This window comes from Dermacentor albipictus, chromosome 7 (assembly GCF_038994185.2).
Source record: "Dermacentor albipictus isolate Rhodes 1998 colony chromosome 7, USDA_Dalb.pri_finalv2, whole genome shotgun sequence".
In the NCBI taxonomy this organism is placed as follows: Eukaryota; Metazoa; Arthropoda; class Arachnida; order Ixodida; family Ixodidae; genus Dermacentor; species Dermacentor albipictus.
The window spans coordinates 77,920,310-77,941,362 of record NC_091827.1 but is presented as its reverse complement, the minus strand read 5'-3'; the positions used below and the strand labels follow the sequence as shown (position 1 = coordinate 77,941,362).

At 46.2% G+C, this 21,053-nt stretch overlaps 1 protein-coding gene across 7 annotated transcripts in view; it reads left to right on the top strand.

Moving 5' to 3' along the window:
* Positions 1-15,591: 15,591 nt before the first annotated feature.
* Positions 15,592-21,053, top strand: part of LOC135899062 (uncharacterized) — a 28,810-nt gene continuing 23,348 nt past the window's right edge. For 3 of the 7 annotated variants that reach the window (XR_010563517.2, XR_010563520.2, XR_010563516.2), the window contains exons 1-2: positions 15,592-16,113; positions 18,342-18,423. Coding sequence is in view for 1 of the 7 variants with exons in the window: in XM_065428309.2 (XP_065284381.1) it covers positions 15,772-15,782; positions 15,864-16,113; positions 18,342-18,423 (343 nt within the window). In the remaining 6 variants the exon portion in view is untranslated. Of the gene's footprint in view, positions 16,114-18,341; positions 18,424-19,428; positions 19,644-21,053 lie in introns of all 7 variants that reach the window. The other 4 variants (XR_010563521.2, XR_010563518.2, XR_010563519.2 and 1 more) reach the window with 3 other exon arrangements.

Genomic DNA, 21,053 nt, shown 5'->3' with positions numbered 1-21,053 from the left:
ATAAGTCCTCATACAATACGATATGTTATGCCACCTCAATGGGAAGATGTGCCTTCTTGACATGCTGCTGCTTATGGCATTGCACAGTCTATGGAAAACTCGCATGTTAGATCGGAATGCGGAACCAATTGCATCTACGCAGTCACACTTCATTCAGATGATTTAACATCTTGATTTTTATGATCAAAAAGATTTCCAACCAGACTGGTATCTATTGTTGATGCAGTGTATCCTTTTGCTTCCCTTTTAGAGAAGTGCTAACTGTAATAATTGCACTGTGTGTGTGCACTGTGCAATGTGTGTTTTCTGCCTATAGATGCGGCTATGACTGTTTTGGTCGCTATGTAAATACCTTACGCAAGTATGCATTATATTCGTAATAAATACCATGAAAGAAAGAAAATGAGAAAAAAATTCGTCGGGATGCTGCGCTTGTGGAACTCTTGTGACGTGGGTTCAATTTCGCTCATGGATGGATGGAAACAACTTTATTTTAAATCCGGCAAAGTTTAACGACCCGGGCTCAGGTCTCCCATGAGGGTACTTCATAGCCTTGCCTCGTCGCCGCCTCTCGGGCCTGTTCAGCATCGGAGAAATTTAAGGGATCTTCTTTGACAGTTTCGACCTCTCAAGAAGCACCTAGTTGCCCAAGCTGGCGTAAAAAACGCCCATTGTAGAGCGGCACACACGTGCTGGCACGTATCCAGTGGCCAAAGTTGGCATCAGAGAGGTTCATCGAAGACCAGCGCAGACCGGGTGGCACCCGCACCCAGTGCTCCAAGTCGGCGTCAAAGGGTTTCTTCGAAAAGCGGTACCGCATTTCACGTGGGTTCGATTCAACTCAGGACGGGTTAAATCTAAGGAATATTTTTCGTCACTGCAGAGCGGCACATTCCCCGACGGCACACACCTATTTACCCAAGTTGGCGTCAAATACGTTCGTTGAACAGCGGCACGAGCAAGGGGCACACACCCAGTGCTCCAAGTCGGCGTCTAAGATTGGCTATAATTGGTTAGTTCAGATTTTATGGCGCAAAGGTGACCAAGGCCGTGCTGTCGGCGTCAAAGAGTTTCTACGAACAGCTGTGCCTACCCAGTCCCGCATCCATGGCGTCTCATGTCGGTTTGAGAGAGAATCGTTGAAGAGCGGCACTATGTGCGCACATTGGTACATACTCAGTGACCTAAGTTGGTCCGATAGTTGGTTTTGAACCCTCTTAGCTCTGCACAGCAGCGTGATGCACTAACCTTTCGACCCCGAACTACCCAGTGACTCAGGTAGGCGGGAAAACGGTTATATAGAAACATACAAACTGTCAAGGTGTTTATTGACAGGGTATGCAAGGAGAGAGATCGAATTCGGTGCGGCAGACAAAACCCTGCGAGCAGTCCGAACCAGCCCCGTGAGTAAAGCGCTGGTGATGCGCCGGACTGACCGGCACTTCGTTACATTTCATACGCTGGAGATGCACTGGGCTAACCGGCGCTTCAACAAACATAGATAGATAGATCGGGGAAAGAGCGTAAAGTGCCCAAAGAACGCTAACACGTCAAAACTGTGGCAGAACCCACCTCACGATGACTATCGATGGTAATGCTTCAGAATCGAATCAATATAGCAACACTACATATTGTCATCGTCGAAACTACTTATGTATGAGGAACGTGCTGCAGTGGTTTTGCTATCTATCGACGCCGCCTCCGAAGTGCGCGGTGCGCCGTGCGAACGCTTAGAAACGCGGCACGCGGTAACTGGGCTCCTCTCTCGCCATTCTTTCTGGACGTGCTACTGGCACTGGCAGTGCCATCTAGTGGCACTGCCGAGAAGTTAGCGCATGGCATCCGAGACCAGAAGCGTGGCGCGTCGGTGCCTACGTACGCCGAAAATGATTACCCCGCTTGCCCCAAACCCGGTGACGCAAGTTGGCGAGAGGTTCATTCAAGGGCGGCACATACACAATGCATTTGTGGCGGAGCCTGCTAAGGCGCCAGGTTGCTCTGCCTTAGGAGCCATTGTGGCGTGGGTTATATTGCACTCGGTGTCCAAGAAATTTAAGAGACTTTTCGTCATTGCAGAGGTGAACATTCGCAGTGGCAAATACCTAGTTACTCAAGTTGGCGTCAAAGACGTTAATTGAAGAGCGGCGAATACCTCTAGGCATATACCAGGTGACCCAAGTTGCCATCAAAGACGTTCGTTGGAGACAAGCACAGACCGCGGGTCACATAGCCACTACTCCGGGTCTGCGTCAAAGAGGTTCTTCGAACAGTGGTACCTACCCGACCGCACATATGCAGTGACCGATTTCGGCGTAAAAGATGGTCCTAAAAGGCGTAAAAGATGTTGAAGGAAGGAAAGGCACGTAAAATAAATTACAATTCTTATTACTAACTTACTAAATAAGTCCCAAAGGGTGCAAACCTTTCTTAGTGTGCTCGCTGTTCGTTTTACGAGCGACTTGTTGAGCATGCGACTCTTTATGAAATGATGCAGTTAAACGTCATTTCGTCCAACGTCATTTCGTCACTGCCCGGGCTCCTTCCGCTGCTCTTTCCGTTCAACCTCCAAACCACGCGGTCAACGCTACCTCAAGGACTTAGGAACCTAATGTAGCACCGTGCAGCTCAGCAGAACCGTTGAGATTTTGTGCTAAATAAATTTACTATGCTGTTTTCCTGCAATTATATGTTATGAAAACGCACACAAATCAGTTCAAACGAGTTGAAGTGTTAATTATTTTTGCCCTGGAGTTGAACAGGAACTGAACAGTTCTCGTTGAACTAGAACAAAAAGCCGAACGATAAATTTATTTTAGGTGTGACACTCTGATTGCGTCTACTGAGGGCCGTGCTTAAACGTTGCAGCAATGCAGCATTCTGCGTTGCCTCTGAGTGCTGAATTCGAGCGCTAGCATATGGTCTATACTATATTAGCGCGCGGGGCGTGACCGAGGCACGTAGTGTTGTGTCCCTTGGCAGGCGACGCACAGGATGATTCTTTATAATGTCCCTTCCTTGATTCAGAACGCAATACATATATTTACGCCGAACAAACAGAAATATTTACGTACAGATTGTCGGGCTCGAATTTGCCGCCAGAGTAGTGAGAAGTCGCGTTCTAGAACAGCATAGAGGAAGGCGTTACGATAGATAGCATGCATCACTGTCGACGGGATCATTCCGAGAATGTAGAACTGCTGAAGTCAACACTTGCACTGAGGAGGTCACGCTGGCTTGAAGCAACATACGGACGTCAGTTCACAACATCCGATCCCATCGACGCGTTAAAGGGAAGCTTATGCACGCGACTGGCGTTCCTCGGGAGGACGATAGAGCTATTGAGCAGGTAACGGATGTACGTCGTGAGCATCAGAAAGGCGCAGACTGCCACCAGGACGAAGAAGATCCACGACAGGTTCGGCGGCTTCTTCGAGGGCGTCGTGCTGTCATCGGCGCTGCGAAGTGCGCATGGTTCCCATATTGAGGGCTCGACGCTGACTGGCTGCGCGGCCGGCCGCGAGGGCTGCTGGTGTTCCGATTCGCGAGCTTGAGAGCTTGATTCTGTGCGAGAACTGTTGTCACAGTGAACGCTGCTGCTGCTCCCCGGGAGTTCACGGACACTGGATTCCAGCGTACCGGAAAGAAGGCAGGTGAAGTTCAGAGCTGGGAGCGATCGCTCAGTGGAGCGTGTAGAGTCGTTCTTCACCTCACTGGCGCTGTGTGCAGGTGGCGTGTCGTGCGCAGAAGACATGGTTAAGTTGCGACGTAAGGATGCGCGCGTCGCTGAAAGTCTCGTTTTCGTGGGTCAATGCTGTCCGAGGCGACTCACTCGCTGGCAGGTCAAACGGATCACTTGGAAACAGGCTGCGATTGCTAAATACATTTTAAGGCGCATTGTACCATAGCAGGCGTCCAAGGGTCTGCGTCTAGAACTTGATACTTTCTTCAGAGCAGGTGTCGATGACGCCCTCGGTAGCTCTTCCCAGTGAGGTTAATAGCTGGAACTGCGGATAGCTCTGGCGCTTTCGGTGAACGTATTGATGACGATGATAATATTGCGCAATCAAAATCCTGCGATCCTCCTTCTTCTTTTTTGTTCGTAAGCAGTGGCGCTTACTCTCGACAGGGATTCAACAAAATGGCAGCGATTATAAATGTATTTGTAGTGTACAATAGCCTAACCAAATTAAAACACACAATACACATAGGGCGGGGTGTGTATAGTTGATAGATTAGAAGAATCTTAGGTTCGTTAAACAATCTTCAAAATAATAATTTAAAGAAAAAGTGGAAGGACTTTCTCAAATTGTGATCAATTTGGCATAATGTTATCCATATATATGTGGGGCGGCCAAAGGGTCATGGCATGAATACCATTTTGTTTATTTGTTGTGCCATGAAGTTCGTCTTTGCACTCTGATTATTTCGTGGTACTCACTGCCGCTTGCCTTCCCAAATTTGTGTGCGAGTGTTGTTGTTGCCTGAAAACATGGCTGGCACCCACAGGGGGGGGGGGGGTTAGCCACATTGGGTTGATTGAAAAGTGCATCTAACAAAATACCAAAAGGGGCTAAAGGAAAACATTCAAAACAAAGCATTAGGCAACTAAATAATAACAGAAATTTGGAAAAGGCCTATACATTAATTTAGAAAAAGAAATGAAAATAAAGTGTCCCATAGTCGGCCCCTAGCAGCGAAAACTTCCTGAGGCTTCAGGGAATTTGCGTATACACTCTTTAAAAAAATTACACCCTTTGGGGCTTATCTTGTCCCACAACAATAATCGTCATCGGTCTTGCCCGCGTTTCCTTTCTTTAACGCTGCGAGCCCGGTACTTCCCAGTCAAGAACGGCATGCGTTATCAGTGTGACGCAGCTTCTCGACAGGAAAGTAACGAGAGCCGAGTTTTCAAGAAAGGAAACGCAAGCGAGGCGGATGACGATTATTGTTGTGGGACAAATATACACCCCAAAGGGTGCAACCGTTTTAAGGGTGTAGCAGTAATCATCGACCCATGGCTTGTGGTTAATTGATATGCACCAAAGGACAAAATGTTTGGTGTGGTAAGCGCTATCCCCAGCTTGGTAGTTCGAAATATGGGGAACAGTCTGCGGATGGAGGAGAAGCGGCGGCAAGAAATAAAGAAATGGTTCATAGTTTCTGGTTCATTACGAAAATAGCAGAGGTTAGTTATAGATAAACCAGATCTGTGAAGGTAATAATTCAGGCGAGGAACTCTACAACGGAAGCTTGATAAGGTCACCTGTAATTGTCGTAAAAGGCATCTGCTCGTGTTCCACCAAAATTTTAGGTGTCGAAACTCATCTGCGGAAAGTATGGATGATTCATTACAATTCAACAATAAAAGGTGTTTAAATCTACTCCTGCTGTAAAAGAGAAATCAGTACATTTAAGACCGGAACATTTAGCGATGGCTATGCCAGCGAGTTAGCTTATTCATTAAAAAAATTCCTCTATGTCCGGGGGCCCAGACAAAGCGGACTTCAGTCACATTCTGGGACAAGAGTTCAAAGTATGCTCAACAGGTGTGACCGATTATTAGAAGTTAAATGCGTACAAACCGAAAACGCATCGGTAACAGTTATTACTTGAGATTTCTGTGGACCCAATTTTCTGATGGCCTGAATAATTGCCAGAAATTCTGCAACAATTATTGGGGTATAATCAGCTAAAAGGAGAGGAAAAGGCCAGTTAAGCTGATTCTCTAAATTTATGTTGCATGCGTAGGAATAACCAAGTGAGACGGGAATTTACTAAGATAATCTTGAAGGAAACCTTCAAGTATGCACACTGGAATCAGTTTGGCGCGTTTTGGAAAATCGTCATCAAAAATCTGTTTGACCCTTAACGAATTAGTTTTTGGAGAAGTCGGGCACGGTAGCCGAACATGAAGTTTTGATAACAGCGTCTGAACAAAAACAACTTGTGGTTGTCGATAACGCCACCACCCCGCAGGGGCGTCTGCGTGAGCAGGCGTTTGGTGTGTTGCGACACCACGGACCCGAGCACATGAGGGTTGGACCCTCCCGCGTGTAGTCGTGCGCGGCTTAGCCGTGTCTGGGGAAAGGGGGATCCTGGAGGTTGAGCCGATGCTGGGTGTTTGGACCTTTAAGGCCCCCCGGCGGAGGCAACACACCTCTTTGGCCTCTGCTTCGCATAGACGGCACCTCCAGACTGACCCACCTGGAGGAAATCGGCAGTCGCCTTTTCCTGTCCTCCTCTCCATTCTTCGTCTTTCTCTCCCACTTTTCTATCTATCCTGTCTTCTCTTCACTTCTTATTACTTCCTTATTTCCTGGCGGCAAGGGTTAACCTTGTGTAATATATCCAGTCTTGGGTATATATATTAGGTTATAGTGGGATTGTACCGCTGGCGTACGCAGAATAGAATGTTTCTAATCCTGTGACGTCCCCAGGTTGGGCTCCGAGGTGGGCGGCGGGCATTCCTGCCGAATACAGTAATTATATATGGCTTCAAATTTCCCCCCACTCCTTGATCGCTCCCTGAAGAGGGGGCGCACCGATGAAACATTCAACTTTCTCTTCAAACCAAAAGAAATATTTCCCAAGTACCACGTAATACATAGTCAACACGAAACAAAGACAGTCCGTACAATATCCCCGTTTGTGGTCGCAAAATGCCTGACAGAAGCAATCGGTTCTGGTTACAAAGTAACTAAGATGGGAAGCGGCGACCTTCTTCTGGAAGTACGTGACAAGCTCCAATACAGCAAACTGACGAAACTTGTTGCGTTTGGTGACATCCCTGTATCTGTGGGCCCCCACCGGTCTATGAACACTGTGCGTGGTGTCATTTCTGATGACGACCTCCTTGATCTTAGTGAGAGCGAGCTGTTGGACGGATGGCAAGACCAAAACGTGGTGAAGGTGCAACGAATCAAGTTAAGGCGTGACGACAAGGAAATTCCAACAAAGCATCTAATAATAACATTTGGAACAAGTGAACTACCTGATTCATTAGAGACGGGATATTGTAAACTACGCGTACGACCGTACATTCCCAATCCGCGCCGATGCTTCAAGTGTCAGCGTTTTGGGCACGGGTCTCAGAGCTGCCGAGGGCGTGCCACTTGTGCAAAATGTGCATCTAAAGACCACGCTTCAGACAACTGTTCTTCTCCAACCCACTGCGCTAACTGTGACGGAGACCACCCCGCTTATTCACGATCGTGTCCGTCATGGAAGAAAGAAAAACAAATAATCGAACTGAAGGTAAAACTAAACATCACTTTTCCAGAAGCGCGCAAGCGCTTTAGTGTCCACAATCAATCGAATCCGTCCTACAGTGATGTGACGCGCCGGGGGGCAGCGCCACATCTTTTGGCGGCCGCGCAAGTCACACGGAGTGTGACGGCGGTTACGCCATCAGCCCCCCTGGCGGGAGCAGCCACTGCTCTTCCGCCCCCTACCACGAAGGGCCAGCAGACTTCCGAGCCTGCCGGTCCCCGGGCCACTGCTCGTGCAGACAGGCCCGAAAAAACCCCGCGCGTGTCCGCTGAGCGGGCATCATCCAGCGCCTCTGATGAGGCGATGGATGTAGCAAAAACTTCTCCGGCGTCTCAGACGCCGAAGGAACGGCGTTGCTCCCTGGAGCGCGCCAAGAAAAAAGAAATACCCCGGGTCAAGGGGCCTGGAAAGGTCCCTTGAACCAACCTAATCCATATCTCTTCACACGCACCATAAAACACTTCCAATATGGCCACACAAGTAATGCATTGGAATGTCAGAGGTCTAATACACAATCTTGATGACATTAAGGAACTCCTTCGCTAGTTTAATCCAAGGGTGCTGTGTGTGCAAGAGACACACTTAAATCTTTCACATACTAACTTTCTCAAACAGTATGCCATTTACCGGAAAGATCGAAGTGACGCCTACGCCTCGTCAGGCGGTGTTGCTATTATAGTCGATAAGGGTATCGCCTGTAAGCATTTACATCTGCAAACGCCCCTTGAGGCAGTGGCAATCAGAGCCGTGCTATTTGATAAGCTAGTTACTGTTTGCTCTCTTTACATTCCTCCGAGCCATCAACTTTCCAGAACAGAATTCGAGAGCTTTATCACAGAACTCCCCGAACCATACATTGTAGTGGGCGACTTAAATGCGCACAACACCCTCTGGGGAAGTTCTCGTTGTGATACGAGAGGGCGCTTATTAGAAAACTTCCTTTTATCTTCCAATGCATGCATACTGAACAAGAAAGAACCTACATTCTACAGCGTGGCAAACAAAACGTTCTCATCTATTGACTTAAGCATAACATCAAGTACACTAGTGCCATACCTGGAGTGGAAAGTGATCAAAAATCCGTATGGGAGTGACCATTTCCGAATAGTCTTAAAATTAACAAAAAGCGATAAGTTTTCTCCACATTTGCCCTGTTGGAAGGTGGACTGTGCTGACTGGGAACGATACAGAGAGCTGACACATTTGACCTTGGAGAACATCTGTACTCTCTCAATCGATGATAGAGTGACATATTTGACGGCGTTTATAATGGAGGCTGCATCAATATGTATCCCTCAAACGAATGGATCACCCTCTAAACGACGCATTCCTTGGTGGAATGAGCAGTGTAGGGAAGCCCGCAAAATTCAAAATAAGGCTTGGGGTCGCCTTCGCGACTGCCCAACTACCGAGAACTTGATCAGCTTCAAGAAAATAAAATCAGAAGGTAGAAGGACGCGCCGCCTTGCCAAAAGGGAAAGCTGGCAGAAATACATCTCTAGTATTAATTCATATACAGACGAAAGAAAAGCTTGGAACAGAGTAAACAAAATAAAAGGCCGCGATACTCATCCCCTACCATTAGTAAACACGCAAACAGATACTCTTCAGGACTAGGCTGACTGTCTAGGAACACATTTCGAACACATTTCCAGTACATCTCATTACACAGATACATTCCTAAAATTACGTCGACAAGCAGAACAAATGACACTGGGTGGGAAAGGCACTTCCAACGAAGTATACAATCGTCCATTTGGAATGGCTGAGTTCCAAGCCTCACTGAACTGTTGCAACAAGTCCGCTCCAGGAAGTGACAGAATAATGTATGAGATGATTAGACACTTACACCCTGAAACCCAAAAAACACTTCTGTCACTCTTCAATTCCATGTTCTCTGCCGGATACATTCCTTCTGTCTGGAAAGAAGCAATCGTAATCCCTATTCTCAAAGAGGGCAAGGACCCTTCCTCACCCAACAGTTATAGACCTATAGCTCTCACTAGTTGTCTATGCAAATTATTTGAAAAGATGATTAACCACCGCCTCATTCATTTTCTTGAAAGCAACAAAATACTTGATCCCTTACAGTGCGGTTTTAGGGACCGCAGATCCACAACAGATCACCTTGTCCGTATCGAGACAAATATCCGTGATGCCTTTGTCCGCAAACAGTTCTTCCTGTCAGTATTTTTAGATATGGAAAAGGCATACGACACAACCTGGCGCTTTGGAATTCTCCGTGACCTGTCTGAAATGGGAGTTCGAGGCAACTTGCTGAACGTGATTCAGAGTTACCTCTCCAATCGGACGTTCCGTGTTAGAGTTGGTAACGTTCTGTCTCGTCCATTTACGCAAGAGGCCGGTGTTCCACAAGGTGGTGTGCTGAGCTGCACTCTTTTTATTGTCAAAATGAATTCGATCCAGACTGCCATACCACATACAATGTTTTATTCCGTATATGTGGATGACATCCAGATAGGCTTCAAATCATGTAACCTAAGTATCTGCGAGCGACAAGTACAGCTTTGCATAAATAAATTATCTAAGTGGGCGGACCAAAACGGTTTCAAACTAAACCCACAAAAAAGTACATGCGTCCTATTTTCTAACAAGAGAGGTATAATGGCGGACCCCGCAATAGATTTAAATGGAGAACGGCTATCTGTGAGCCATGAACACAAATTTCTCGGAATCCTTTTAGATAGTAAGCTGACTTTTGTACCACACTTGAAGTATCTGAAATCAAAGTGCCTCAAGTCTATGAACCTGCTGAAGCTGTTGTCACGTACTTCTTGGGGCAGCGACAGGCGGTGCCTTTTAAAGCTCTACAAAAGTCTAATATTAACACGCCTTGACTACGGAGCAATAGTCTATAATTCTGCCAGACCTAGTGCTCTGAAAATGCTTGATCCTATTCACCACTTAGGTATCCGCCTTGCTACAGGCGCCTTTAGGACTAGCCCTGTGCAAAGCCTCTACGTCGAATCAAACGAATGGTCATTGCACTACCAAAGGACATATTTAACTTTCTCCTACGCCCTAAAAGTTAACTCAGATGTTGAACATCCTTGTCATTTCACTAAATGTGACTTGTCCACTGCTAGGCTGTTTCGTAACCGCCCAGCCACTAGGCCTCCTCTGTCCCTCCGGTTGGAAACACTATCAGAAAAAACAGGGGTCCCTCTTTTACACAATGACTTAATGGCTCCTACACGGCTTCCACCGCCTTGGGAGTGGCAGACTATCCAATGCGACATCTCGTTCTTAGAAATATCAAAACGAGCCCCGGAGGCACACATATATTCGCATTTTATAGAACTCAAGGAAAAGTACTCATGTGATGAATTTTACACAGATGCTTCGAAGTCTCCAACTGGTGTTGCTTACGCAGCTCTGGGACCCTCACTTTCAACATCTGGACCACTAAACCCACACACCAGTATCTTTACAGCGGAAGCATACGCCATACTTAAGGCTATTCAACACATACGGCTAAAAAATATCGCTAAGGCTGTTGTATTTACAGACTCATTAAGTGTAGTGAGAGCCCTAATTAGCTTACGAAAGCATAAGAACTCGGTTTTTAATGAGCTGTATAGCTTGTTATGTTCCGCATATATGTGCAATCAATCGATTATAATATGCTGGGTACCTGGTCACAAAGGTATAAAAGGCAACGAAGCTGCTGACGAAAGTGCTAGGTCAGTAATTTTTAGCGATGCAGATTCAAATATCCCCATCCCTGCCACAGACCTAAAGCCCTTTCTACGCAGTAAATTGAGGAATCACTGGCAGGGCGAATGGGATACACAAAAAATGAATAAGCTTCATATAATAAAGCCAAAACTGGGGAACTGGATAAATGGGAAAATAGCAAGGTACAAGGAAGTACTTCTCTGCCGATTAAGGATAGGCCACACATACGGCACCCACTCTCATCTCTTGACTGGGGGCGATCCTCCAACTTGTGCTAAGTGCGGCTATAATCTCACTGTCCTCCATGCTCTTATTGAGTGCCCTGCAATAGAAACAGAGAGGAAAAAGTATTTCCCTGCTGCATATCGCGAGAATTTACCCCTTCACCCTGCATTTTTTCTTAGCGATGAACCTCTTTTTAACCTGCAAACAGTCTTAGAGTTTTTAGCCGAAACGGACACACTGAAAATCATCTGGCCAGGTAACTTTTAAGCACACGACTAACAGCCCTGCATTCAAGGGCTCTCTTGAAACTCTCTTGTCAGTGTTAAGTTTTATTGCATCATGTTTTAACGAAAGTCCATTGCCATAGCCCATATCACACCCTAGTCATCATCATTATTTTAGCACCTATGTATTCTACTCCACTTACCGCGGAAGTTTTAGGCCCTTTAACAGCCATATCTCACCTACCATGATGAGTTCATTACGCACGTCACCCACAACACATCGTCAACATTACCACCTGTCATGGCGCTCTTTGGCCAAACATGGCCCTTGCGCCATTAAACACCACTCATCATCATCATCATCGATAACGCCACCAACGTGCTCTGAAAACTGAACCGGAAGAATTGATGAAAGAGGATCGCAGACAGGAGAGGGATGCATCGTAAAGCTTCAGAAAAGTCAGGAGAGTAAGTTGCTTAAATTTGCGCTCAAGCGGAAAAGTTCCAGCCTCCAGATGAAGCACATCGTTAGCCACAACACTTGGCAGCCCAAGACAAAGACGCTGCGCTTGCCTTTCTTGTAGTATTTGAAGTTCCAGCTTGTATGCTGCACATCCTAAAAAAAGAACACCGCTGAATTCGAGAATGGGACTGATGTAAAGTATAGAAATCATGAGCAACGTAGCCCTATGCATACCTGTCTTTTTATTATTGAAACGACTCAGCAATTCCATTGCGTGTTCTCTTTTACTAGCATTTGTTTCAGTTTGCTTCTGCCAGTTTAGCGTACCATCATATGTTATCCCCAAGCACTTCAAAACTGCAACTTGCGGTACCGGCACATTTCGATGAGGAGGAGAAATGAAACCGGAATTTGACAATGTAAACACAAGTAACAAGCATTTCTTGACGTTAAGGGAAAAAGACAGTCCGTCCAGCCAGGACTCGAGTACAGACAAATGATTGCAAAATTTAGTGTAACGCATTGATATCCCGTGATGAGGAGAAAAATGCAATGTCATCAGCCTAGAGAGAGAGTTGCACATCCTGATGAACTGGGACAGAACATTAAAAAAATATGAAACAAAAGCGGAGAAAGAACTGGTCCCTGTGGTACCCCTTTCGTCTGCTTATATGTACACGATGTCACCCCATTCTTCATTCATTCAAATAGCTTTATTGAGTGCCTTGCGATTTGGTGGGGTGGGCCTGGACCTCGCTTAGGTTTTGACCAAGGGTTGTTGGCCTTTGGCTGCTTCCTCAGTTCTCTGGACGGCCCAGAGTTGATGCTACAGGTCCGAGCTTAGCAACGCAGACTCTCAGCGCGCGCGGAGGCTGTCGCTGTTTCACGCTGCATTACGGTTATTGTGTATTGTACCCGCACATTCCCATATGATATGCTCTAGGGTGGCTCTAGAATGGCAATGTCTGCACTTGTCAGTGGTGTATAAATCTGGGTGTATTAGGTGTATGATAGCTGGACTCGGATAGGATTTGGTTTGTAACTGGCGCCATTTGACAGGCTGGTTTTTGCCTAACTTTAGGTGCGGCGGCGGGAATGTGCGCCTCTGCAGTCTATAGTGTTGTGTAATTTCGTGAAATCTGGCAATTCGATCTTTCCACTCCCACTCGTCGGTAGTCGGTGAGGCGGGGCTAACCGAGCCTCGGTCCGTAAGATCGCAAGCCATGTGGTGCACCGCCTCATTGCTACCGTCTGGTAGTGTGTGAGTGGGTGTTCAGATGAGATCGACACTTTTGTCGTGGTTATTAGCTAATTTGAGGAGTATTAGTGACTCTGGGGAGATTCGACCATTGGCGAAGTTCCGTATCGCCGTCTGGGAATCGCTGATGATTACGTCCGCTTCTGTTTGTACTATGGCTAACGCGACAGCTATTTCCTCTGTGGTTTCTACGTGTGGCCTATTGACTGTAGCGCTCGTCGCGCATTTTCCCTCGCAATTTATCACCACTGCTGTGTAGGCGCGCTTTTGTCTGTATCTAGCTGCGTCTACAAGTGTGGTGTTCTTGCTGGTACCGAATTTCTCCTGCATATCGCGTGCTCTGCTTTCCCGCCTACCCTGATATGGTGGGTGGGATGCCCTTTCTTGCATATTAGAGAGACGGTTATCTTGTCTCTGACGTGTCTGGGTATATCTACGTTGACGTCATGTTGGGTATTATACCCTATACCTAGGCGATCCAATATTTGCCTACCTGCTTTAGTTTTGGACAGGCGTTAGTATTGGTGCTTTGCATTGTTCCTCGATTAGCTCATCCAATAAATTGTGTAGATTATAGCTGCAGTAGTCTATCGTTGCTGGTGGTGATGGAGAGTCCGATTGCTTGCTTGTAGATTTTTTTATTAAGCATCCTAATTTGTATCTTTCTGACGAGTGTCATCGTAGATGCGATGCCACGTATACTATTCTGCTTATTACGAACGCTTGGACTAGTCTAAGCAGATTGCCTTTTTTTCATTCCACTATGTTTGTTGGCTACTCGTTTAAGTAGTCGCATGATTTAAAGTGTTATATTGTCTCATTTGCGTATGGCCTCTTCATTGTAGCCGTTACTTCCACTGGTGAGGCCCAATGCTCTGATCTTGTCACCCTTTGGTATTGGCGTACCAACCGCCGTAGTTAGGTGAATTTCCAGATTGTTTCGTTTTTTCGTAGTTGCGTGATTTTCGGCCACGTCACGATGGTGTCTAAATGGGCAGCTCAGATTTGTCTGCCGAACACGCCAGTCCGCTTCCTGCAAGGCATTGTTCAACTGCTTCTATTGCACGTTGTAATGTGTTTTGAACCTGGCCATCGTTGCCATCGCTCACCGAGAGAGTGATATCGTCAGCGTAGATGGTATAATTGAAGCCATTGATTTCCTCTTTGTTTGCTGGTAATCCGATCAAAGGCAGATTAAACAGCATCGGTGATACCACTGAACCTTGCGGCGTACTTGCGCTTCCGATCTGTACTTCTTCGGAGTTAGTCTCCTAACTTAATGTGTGCTTTTTGGTTGGTAAAGACGTCTCGCATATAATTGTATACTCGCTTTCCTAGGCCTAGCTCATTTATTCTGTTTAATGTTGTTTCATGGGTAACACTGTCAAAAGCTTTTTTTTTAGGCCCAATCACAGGATAGCTTTGGTGTTCCGACTTGTGTTATCTACAATTTGATGCTTAAGTTGGAGCATTGCATCCTGTGTAGACAAATTTCTCCGGAAGCCCAACATTGTAGGCGGGAGAACGTCTTTGTCCTCCAGATAGTTGGTCAGTTTCGTTAGGACAACGTGCTCCACGAGTTTGGCCACACATGGCGTGAGTGAAATGGGTCTCAGGTTCTCCAACTGGAGCACCCCGTCCTTGAAGCAAAAGAATTGTCTATCGGAAAGGAACTCTTCTAACCAGGCCATATATAGCCTGGAACAGCGTAGTTTGCTAATATAGAAATTAAAATTCTGTGCTCAATCATTGTCATGTGCTTTTGCAATATTTAAAGTTACCAAAGCTGATACATCTCCTGATAGTCCTGCGAATCGAATGCGGCTTTCTAAATCAACGAGAGCTGACCATATGGAACATAGAGGCCTAAGTTCTATATGTCTCGAGCACAGAATACCCTGGGAAGAAGTGCACTCATTGAGTCGAACATGGATTACTTTTTCTGTTATTTTGACGAGATTCTATGTAACGGCAATTGGCCGAATGTTATCCAAGAGATATCCTAGCTTCTCATACTAAGCGAAGTCGACGCCAAAATGCAATTTTTCTGTAAAATTTGAGCAAGAACAGTGCAGCGGTGAGCGCAAAATGTTTTCTTTTTTTTTTTTTTTGAACACGCGCAGCCAAATATTCAGGACCCTATATGTATCGAAGGTGCTACCTGGCTTGTTACTAAGCGTCGCTGCAATTATATGAGTTGCAGTGCTCTTTGGTGGCAAGACAGATATAATGCATACAATGCGCACTGTGCTCTCTAACTTACACTTAATATAATGGCGCTTTCCTTACACTTTGCTCGTAACTGGAGGGACGCTGCAGAAGGTGACGTGCAACGTTACTTTGGTTGTGGCTACAGTTATCCCCGCTGACGCAACCGAAACCGAAACTGACCTAGTCTCGTGTTGAGACGTGTAAACAAGGGTGGCGGTTATTCTGTGAGGTAAACATTGCGCAATACTGCATTGCGGATGCCATCGGCTTGCCGCCGTTGCCACCTTTGAATTATTCCATACCCCGCGTCCATACCTGCATCTTGCCTTGTCACCGCTGGTCATCGTTTTGAGAACTAAAGCGGGCTGACCTGCCTGCGGCAAAGTTGACATGGCCTGAGTACAGCCATTAAGCAACTCTCCATGGCGCCAAGGTATTGTGTTGTGAAGAGCTGTGGCAAGAAAGAAGGCGACAACGTTGTGTTTCATTACTTTCCTTCCGACGACGATCAAAGGAAAGCCTGGACCGCGTTCGTGCAGGCCGTCCGAGGTACCAATTGGACGCCGGGAAGACGCAGTCAGGTATGCTCCCTGCACTTCTCGTCGGACTGCTACCTATACAACATGCAGTACTGCGCCGACTTTGGTCTACCGACGAGGCGAAACTACCTGAAAAAGGGTTCAGTGCCTACTTTGTACCCTGCTGGTGCAGTACTCATCACTGCACCGCCCACGTGTCCAGGAACGAATGTGCGTAATATTGCGGTAAGTTTCATGCGCTCGTCTTCGTAGGGTCGCTTTGTGTCCTTCTTGGTACTCATACACATACTATTATACCATGCACAAGCGGTTTCATATTTGCTTCTCAGTCTGCAGCACTATCCTTTGATGCGTTTGTCCATGCAAACGCTTGGAAAGAGACTGCGAAGAGCGCAATGAAGAATTCGAAGGAAAGTGAAGCGAAATATTTCATCATCCTAAAGCAGGAGAAAAAAATGTTTGATAGTGCAGTCGTATGTCAGAGTGTATGCAACACGCGCGTAGCTACCTTTGTAGGATATAGACACCATGGAGCGGCCGCATTGCATAAAAAAATTAAGCATGTAACGCCCAAGCTTAAATCTCAATTTGTGGCTAAAAATTTGTAGCAAGCTATCATTCTAAATGGCCTATTGAACTATCAGCATAGAGAGAGTTCAATGCGGGAAGATATGTTGCTCCCAGTTCTCTACGAAAAAGCCACTAACGTGCATTCCTGTGTCATACAAAGCAAACACGAAACCCCTTCTAGTCGTAGTCAGTCATAATGAACAATAAGACAAGACTTCCTTCTGTTACTGTACATTGTGTGAGAACTCATGTGAAAGGGAAGCTAGCTTTTACAGATGCCTATTTACCTAATAGGCAGCTGTATCTTATAGATAATCAGAAGTGTTTATTAAGCAGCCACTGCAACACTTCTTTTTAATGCAGTAAGAAAACATTTGCAATCATTTAACAATACTGCCATGAGCATGTAGGCCAAAGAATATTCCACTGCATGTGGAAGATTGCCCACCATCTTGCATAATAGATTGCTTACCCTCTTCTGCAGTATTCAGGGACCCTCTTTTTTGTCCCCATCAGTGATGTCAAAGCCAGTAAAACAGTCATTGATTGTTTGTTCATAACCATGTGTTATTCCCGAGGGAAAGCTTGTGCACGTGTGCACACCCCTCCGACCTTCTGGCAAACAGGGAAGCAGCAGTTAACAAACACATCCCACTCGTCCTGTCATCATTCCTTTGTCGCTCTTGAACACCTTCGTCAGACCTTAAGAGTTACCGTTAGGTACAAAGGAAAGAAGAAAGAAAGGAACAGTACGCAGGACATTTCTATTGGTGCCGCCAACACTGGCGACACCAAGAGGCAATGAGAGAAAACATTGACTTGAGGAGCAATGAGGAAAGGTAACATTGCACTCTTCTGCATCTCTATTAGTAGGTCCTTTCCAAAAATTTGTTTGGCAATATATATAGGAGAATTAAGACGGCAAGCTGGGCGAGTTGGTGATTGAACATGTTCCTGTGGGTGGGCAGCGCAACCCGGACGAAAGACGAAAGGAAGTACTTCCTTTCATCCTTCGTCCGGGTTGCGCTGCCCACCCACAGGAACATATATAGGAGAAGTATGGGAGAGGCCTTTGTCCTGCAGTGCGCATAACCAGGATGATGATGGTGATGATGATAGTCATTAAAGGGCATCGCACTCATTCCAGTGTGTTCTCATGTGTGAAAAAAAAGGTGGGATCAGGTTGCGTGTTAGGCTTGTTGGCACACCACACTAAAGGTCTGACGCGTAGCGCATCCAACACAGGACAAAAGAGAGACACAGAACACACATTACGCAAAACTGAGGTGTGCTCGCTGGCAAAATGGGGGCCCATCATCCATAGAGTTGATTACTGGTTGACATGCCACATGCTGAAATGACCAATAACCGCCTTCAGATAACCTGTAACAGACACTCCAAATGCTGAAGCTGCTTTGGGGAGCAAGGCAACACCAAAGGGAACTTGAAAAGATGTGTCTCGCTTCCAGCCACTTTCTTCAATATGGTGCCTCTGAAAAATGTGTTGTTTGAGGAGTTCACAGCACACTCGTCAAAGAAGGTTGCAGTGGTCCATGGATGTTGAGTTGTATTGATGTGCTTCCACACGCTTTGTGCAATCTTGGTGAATTCAGTGAGAAGTACTGTGCGATCATACAAGTCTTCAGGAAAACGCAAAGCATACACATCACCTGTGACACTCACTCTAATAATTCTGAGGTGCCGTTTCTCTGCGGCTGTCACTATCGTTTGTACTTCCCAAAGTATGTGCGTAGACGTGCCTATTCCAGTTGCCATTTCGTCATTAAGTACAGCAGTCGATGCTTTTTCATATTTCTGTATGTATTGCAGTAAAGATGTGTGCTGTAGGCTGTTATACATTGGTGCAAAATGACCTCGTGCAGACTGCCACTGCTGTTGGTATCATACGAACTGACTCCTGGAGCAGTGGAAGTTGCATTCACGTGTGTGGTGCACCAAGTACAGGTCAGTGCCCATTTCTTAATGTAGTAACTAGGTGCATAGATGTCTCACTGTCTCATTATCAGTCTGGTTTTGTGGCATTTTCTATTGAATACATGTGCTCATTGATCTTTCAAAGTCATTGCGAGGTTAGTAAAACTTATTTTAAAGACCTTCCTGGCCGTTCCCCCCTTTGCAGTAAGCTATTTATTCTGGAATCTGTTCGCTTAGAATGAATGGAGTTGGGCAGCTCATGGTAGGGCATAAAACTGACGAGGGGTGGTCTGATAAAGTAAAACAGTGCCCACCAAGATACAGGCAAGGTAAAAAGTTTACGGTATGCAAGTTCTGGGATTAAGTCGAATGTCAGTCCAGCTTCACCTTGCAGCCATTAAAACAGTACAACAATGTGCTGGTCTCATGCACTCGTTTACATATCATTTTTTAGAATCTAGGCTGTGTAGAAAATATTCATTTTTTTTTTCTCAGATCACACATTCCATAAGCTTTTGACTCTAGCTGCACAAGAAAGACGCAGTGAGAACTTGAGGGCACAAGAGAAAAAAAATTGGGGGGTGGTGGTCTTGCGGTATCGCAAACTGCTGACACATGCATCAGTCAGCCTAGTGCAGTGGTCACAAGGTATGCAGTGACTGTATTAATGAAAGCTGGACATGCACTGCACCGGTCACTCTTTCCTCTTAGCTGTTCGGCATTCGACACAAGGTAAGTGTTGTTTTTTGCATATTGTTTTTTTTTTGTGAAGCTTGCTTGTAGCATTTATGTTCATTTGAATTAAAGCGTGGAAGCCCTTCATGCACAAAAATTGGCGTAGTGGCTTAGCAAATGTATAGCCCATGAGCCTATGCCTATAACCGTCTTTCCAATTTGTTTGTAACTTGCCAGACGTTATGCTTTGTTGGTAACCTCTCATTCATGGATAGACCCATGACAGGGCGAATGTCTGCTGTATATGCTGGAGGGGCACACTTCGGGCAGTTCAGTGAGTCTCCAGGTATTTAACCGCAGGCCCAGGTAACAGAATGTGTAAAAGCTGCCCCAGCCCATATACTCCAAGGAGAGACGTTCTCCACCCGAGAAAGATTACTAGGAAGAGAGCAGACACATGGAAGAATTAAGAGGCAAGGGACATGACAGTGCAAGTGTGCTGATGGAGAATGAATGGTCTAGGGGACAGAAATGCACTCCATTCTGCACATGTTTCCACACAAGAAACCCACCAGGTACCCTCCCTTCAGACCCCAACTCTATCCCTTTAGTCCTCTGCCTTTGCTTTTCTAGAAAAATTATGCAGATCCCGTGTGGTGTGAAAATCGGAGCTATGTGAAGCATTTTGCAGGTAGCTGGCTATGGGATCGGCTCTGGGATGACTCTCCTCGACCAGCACTTTGACCCTCTCATTGACTTTGAGCAGGCACTCATTGAGGAGTTCGGGCATGCTGAGGTTCAGAAGCAACATGGGCTTGTCTAGCTGCTCGATCATTGCTAAGACATTCTCCTTCCTCTGTGACAAATAGTACCCCAGTAGTACGTCAATCCTAGAGCTGCTCAAGTAAACCTCTAACACAATGTCCGAGTTGACGCATTTTCAACAAAGCTTCAGTCTTCCGAGAGCTTCTTTGTGAGCATCAAGAGCCACTTGCCATTCACAAGGCGGCAAACTTGCTTTTGAGTGCTGTTTGTGCAGAGCAAGCCACCATCCGGTGTTCCACAGTTGGCATACCCGCGTCTTAGGCACGCCAGCTGGCTCGATGCAGGTACTGTAGTACATGAGAATTCAGGGTGAGAGTCGGATGGTGGAGCTCGAATCACGACGATGCCTCGACCACACTGGCAATGCTAACATGAGCATATATCCAACAGTTCAAGTTAGTAAGCACCGCCAGCTCTGCCGGCATAGAAGGATAAACAGACAGACTGATTGATTGACTGACTGTGATTGACTGACTGTGTCTGAGTGACTGGTTGACTGTGAGTGACCGACTCACTCGCTCGCTCGCTCACTCACTCACTCACTCACTCACTCACTCACTCACTCACTCACTCACTCACTCACTCACTCACTCACTCACTCACTCACTCACTCACTCACTCACTCACTCACTCAAAGTGCCTGCATGAAGTTAAAAAAGAATACCTCACATTCAAATGCATAATTCCCTTCTCTCACCCCTACCATGCTGTCATCTTTGGCAAGACAATGAAAATGTGGCTTCAACCACTACGTCAACTTACATCACATCATCACTACATCACATCCTGTGACCACCACTCTCCCAATTTTCATGATGTGTAGGGACTCCTCTAAACACACTCTATGCCAAGCATACTGGGCACTTTTGGAGTTTGCTCGCCCTCACAGGCTGAACCAAGGGCAGCGCGATTGAACTGAATGTTTAGATATGTGGAGCCGCGGTAACTACTGTGAACACCTGCCAAGCTTATATGTGTATGTACTGGCTAACAGTGAAAGGTCACTTGTAGTCCTAAAACCTAAAAGCTTCGAACTAAATTTGCGGAGCGTACCATAAACTGATGGTGGAGTCAAGGTTGCACGCACAATATCTACACTTTATAACTATGGGCAGCGCGACGGGTGAATGTGAAATGCACCCACGGATAGCCTTGACTAT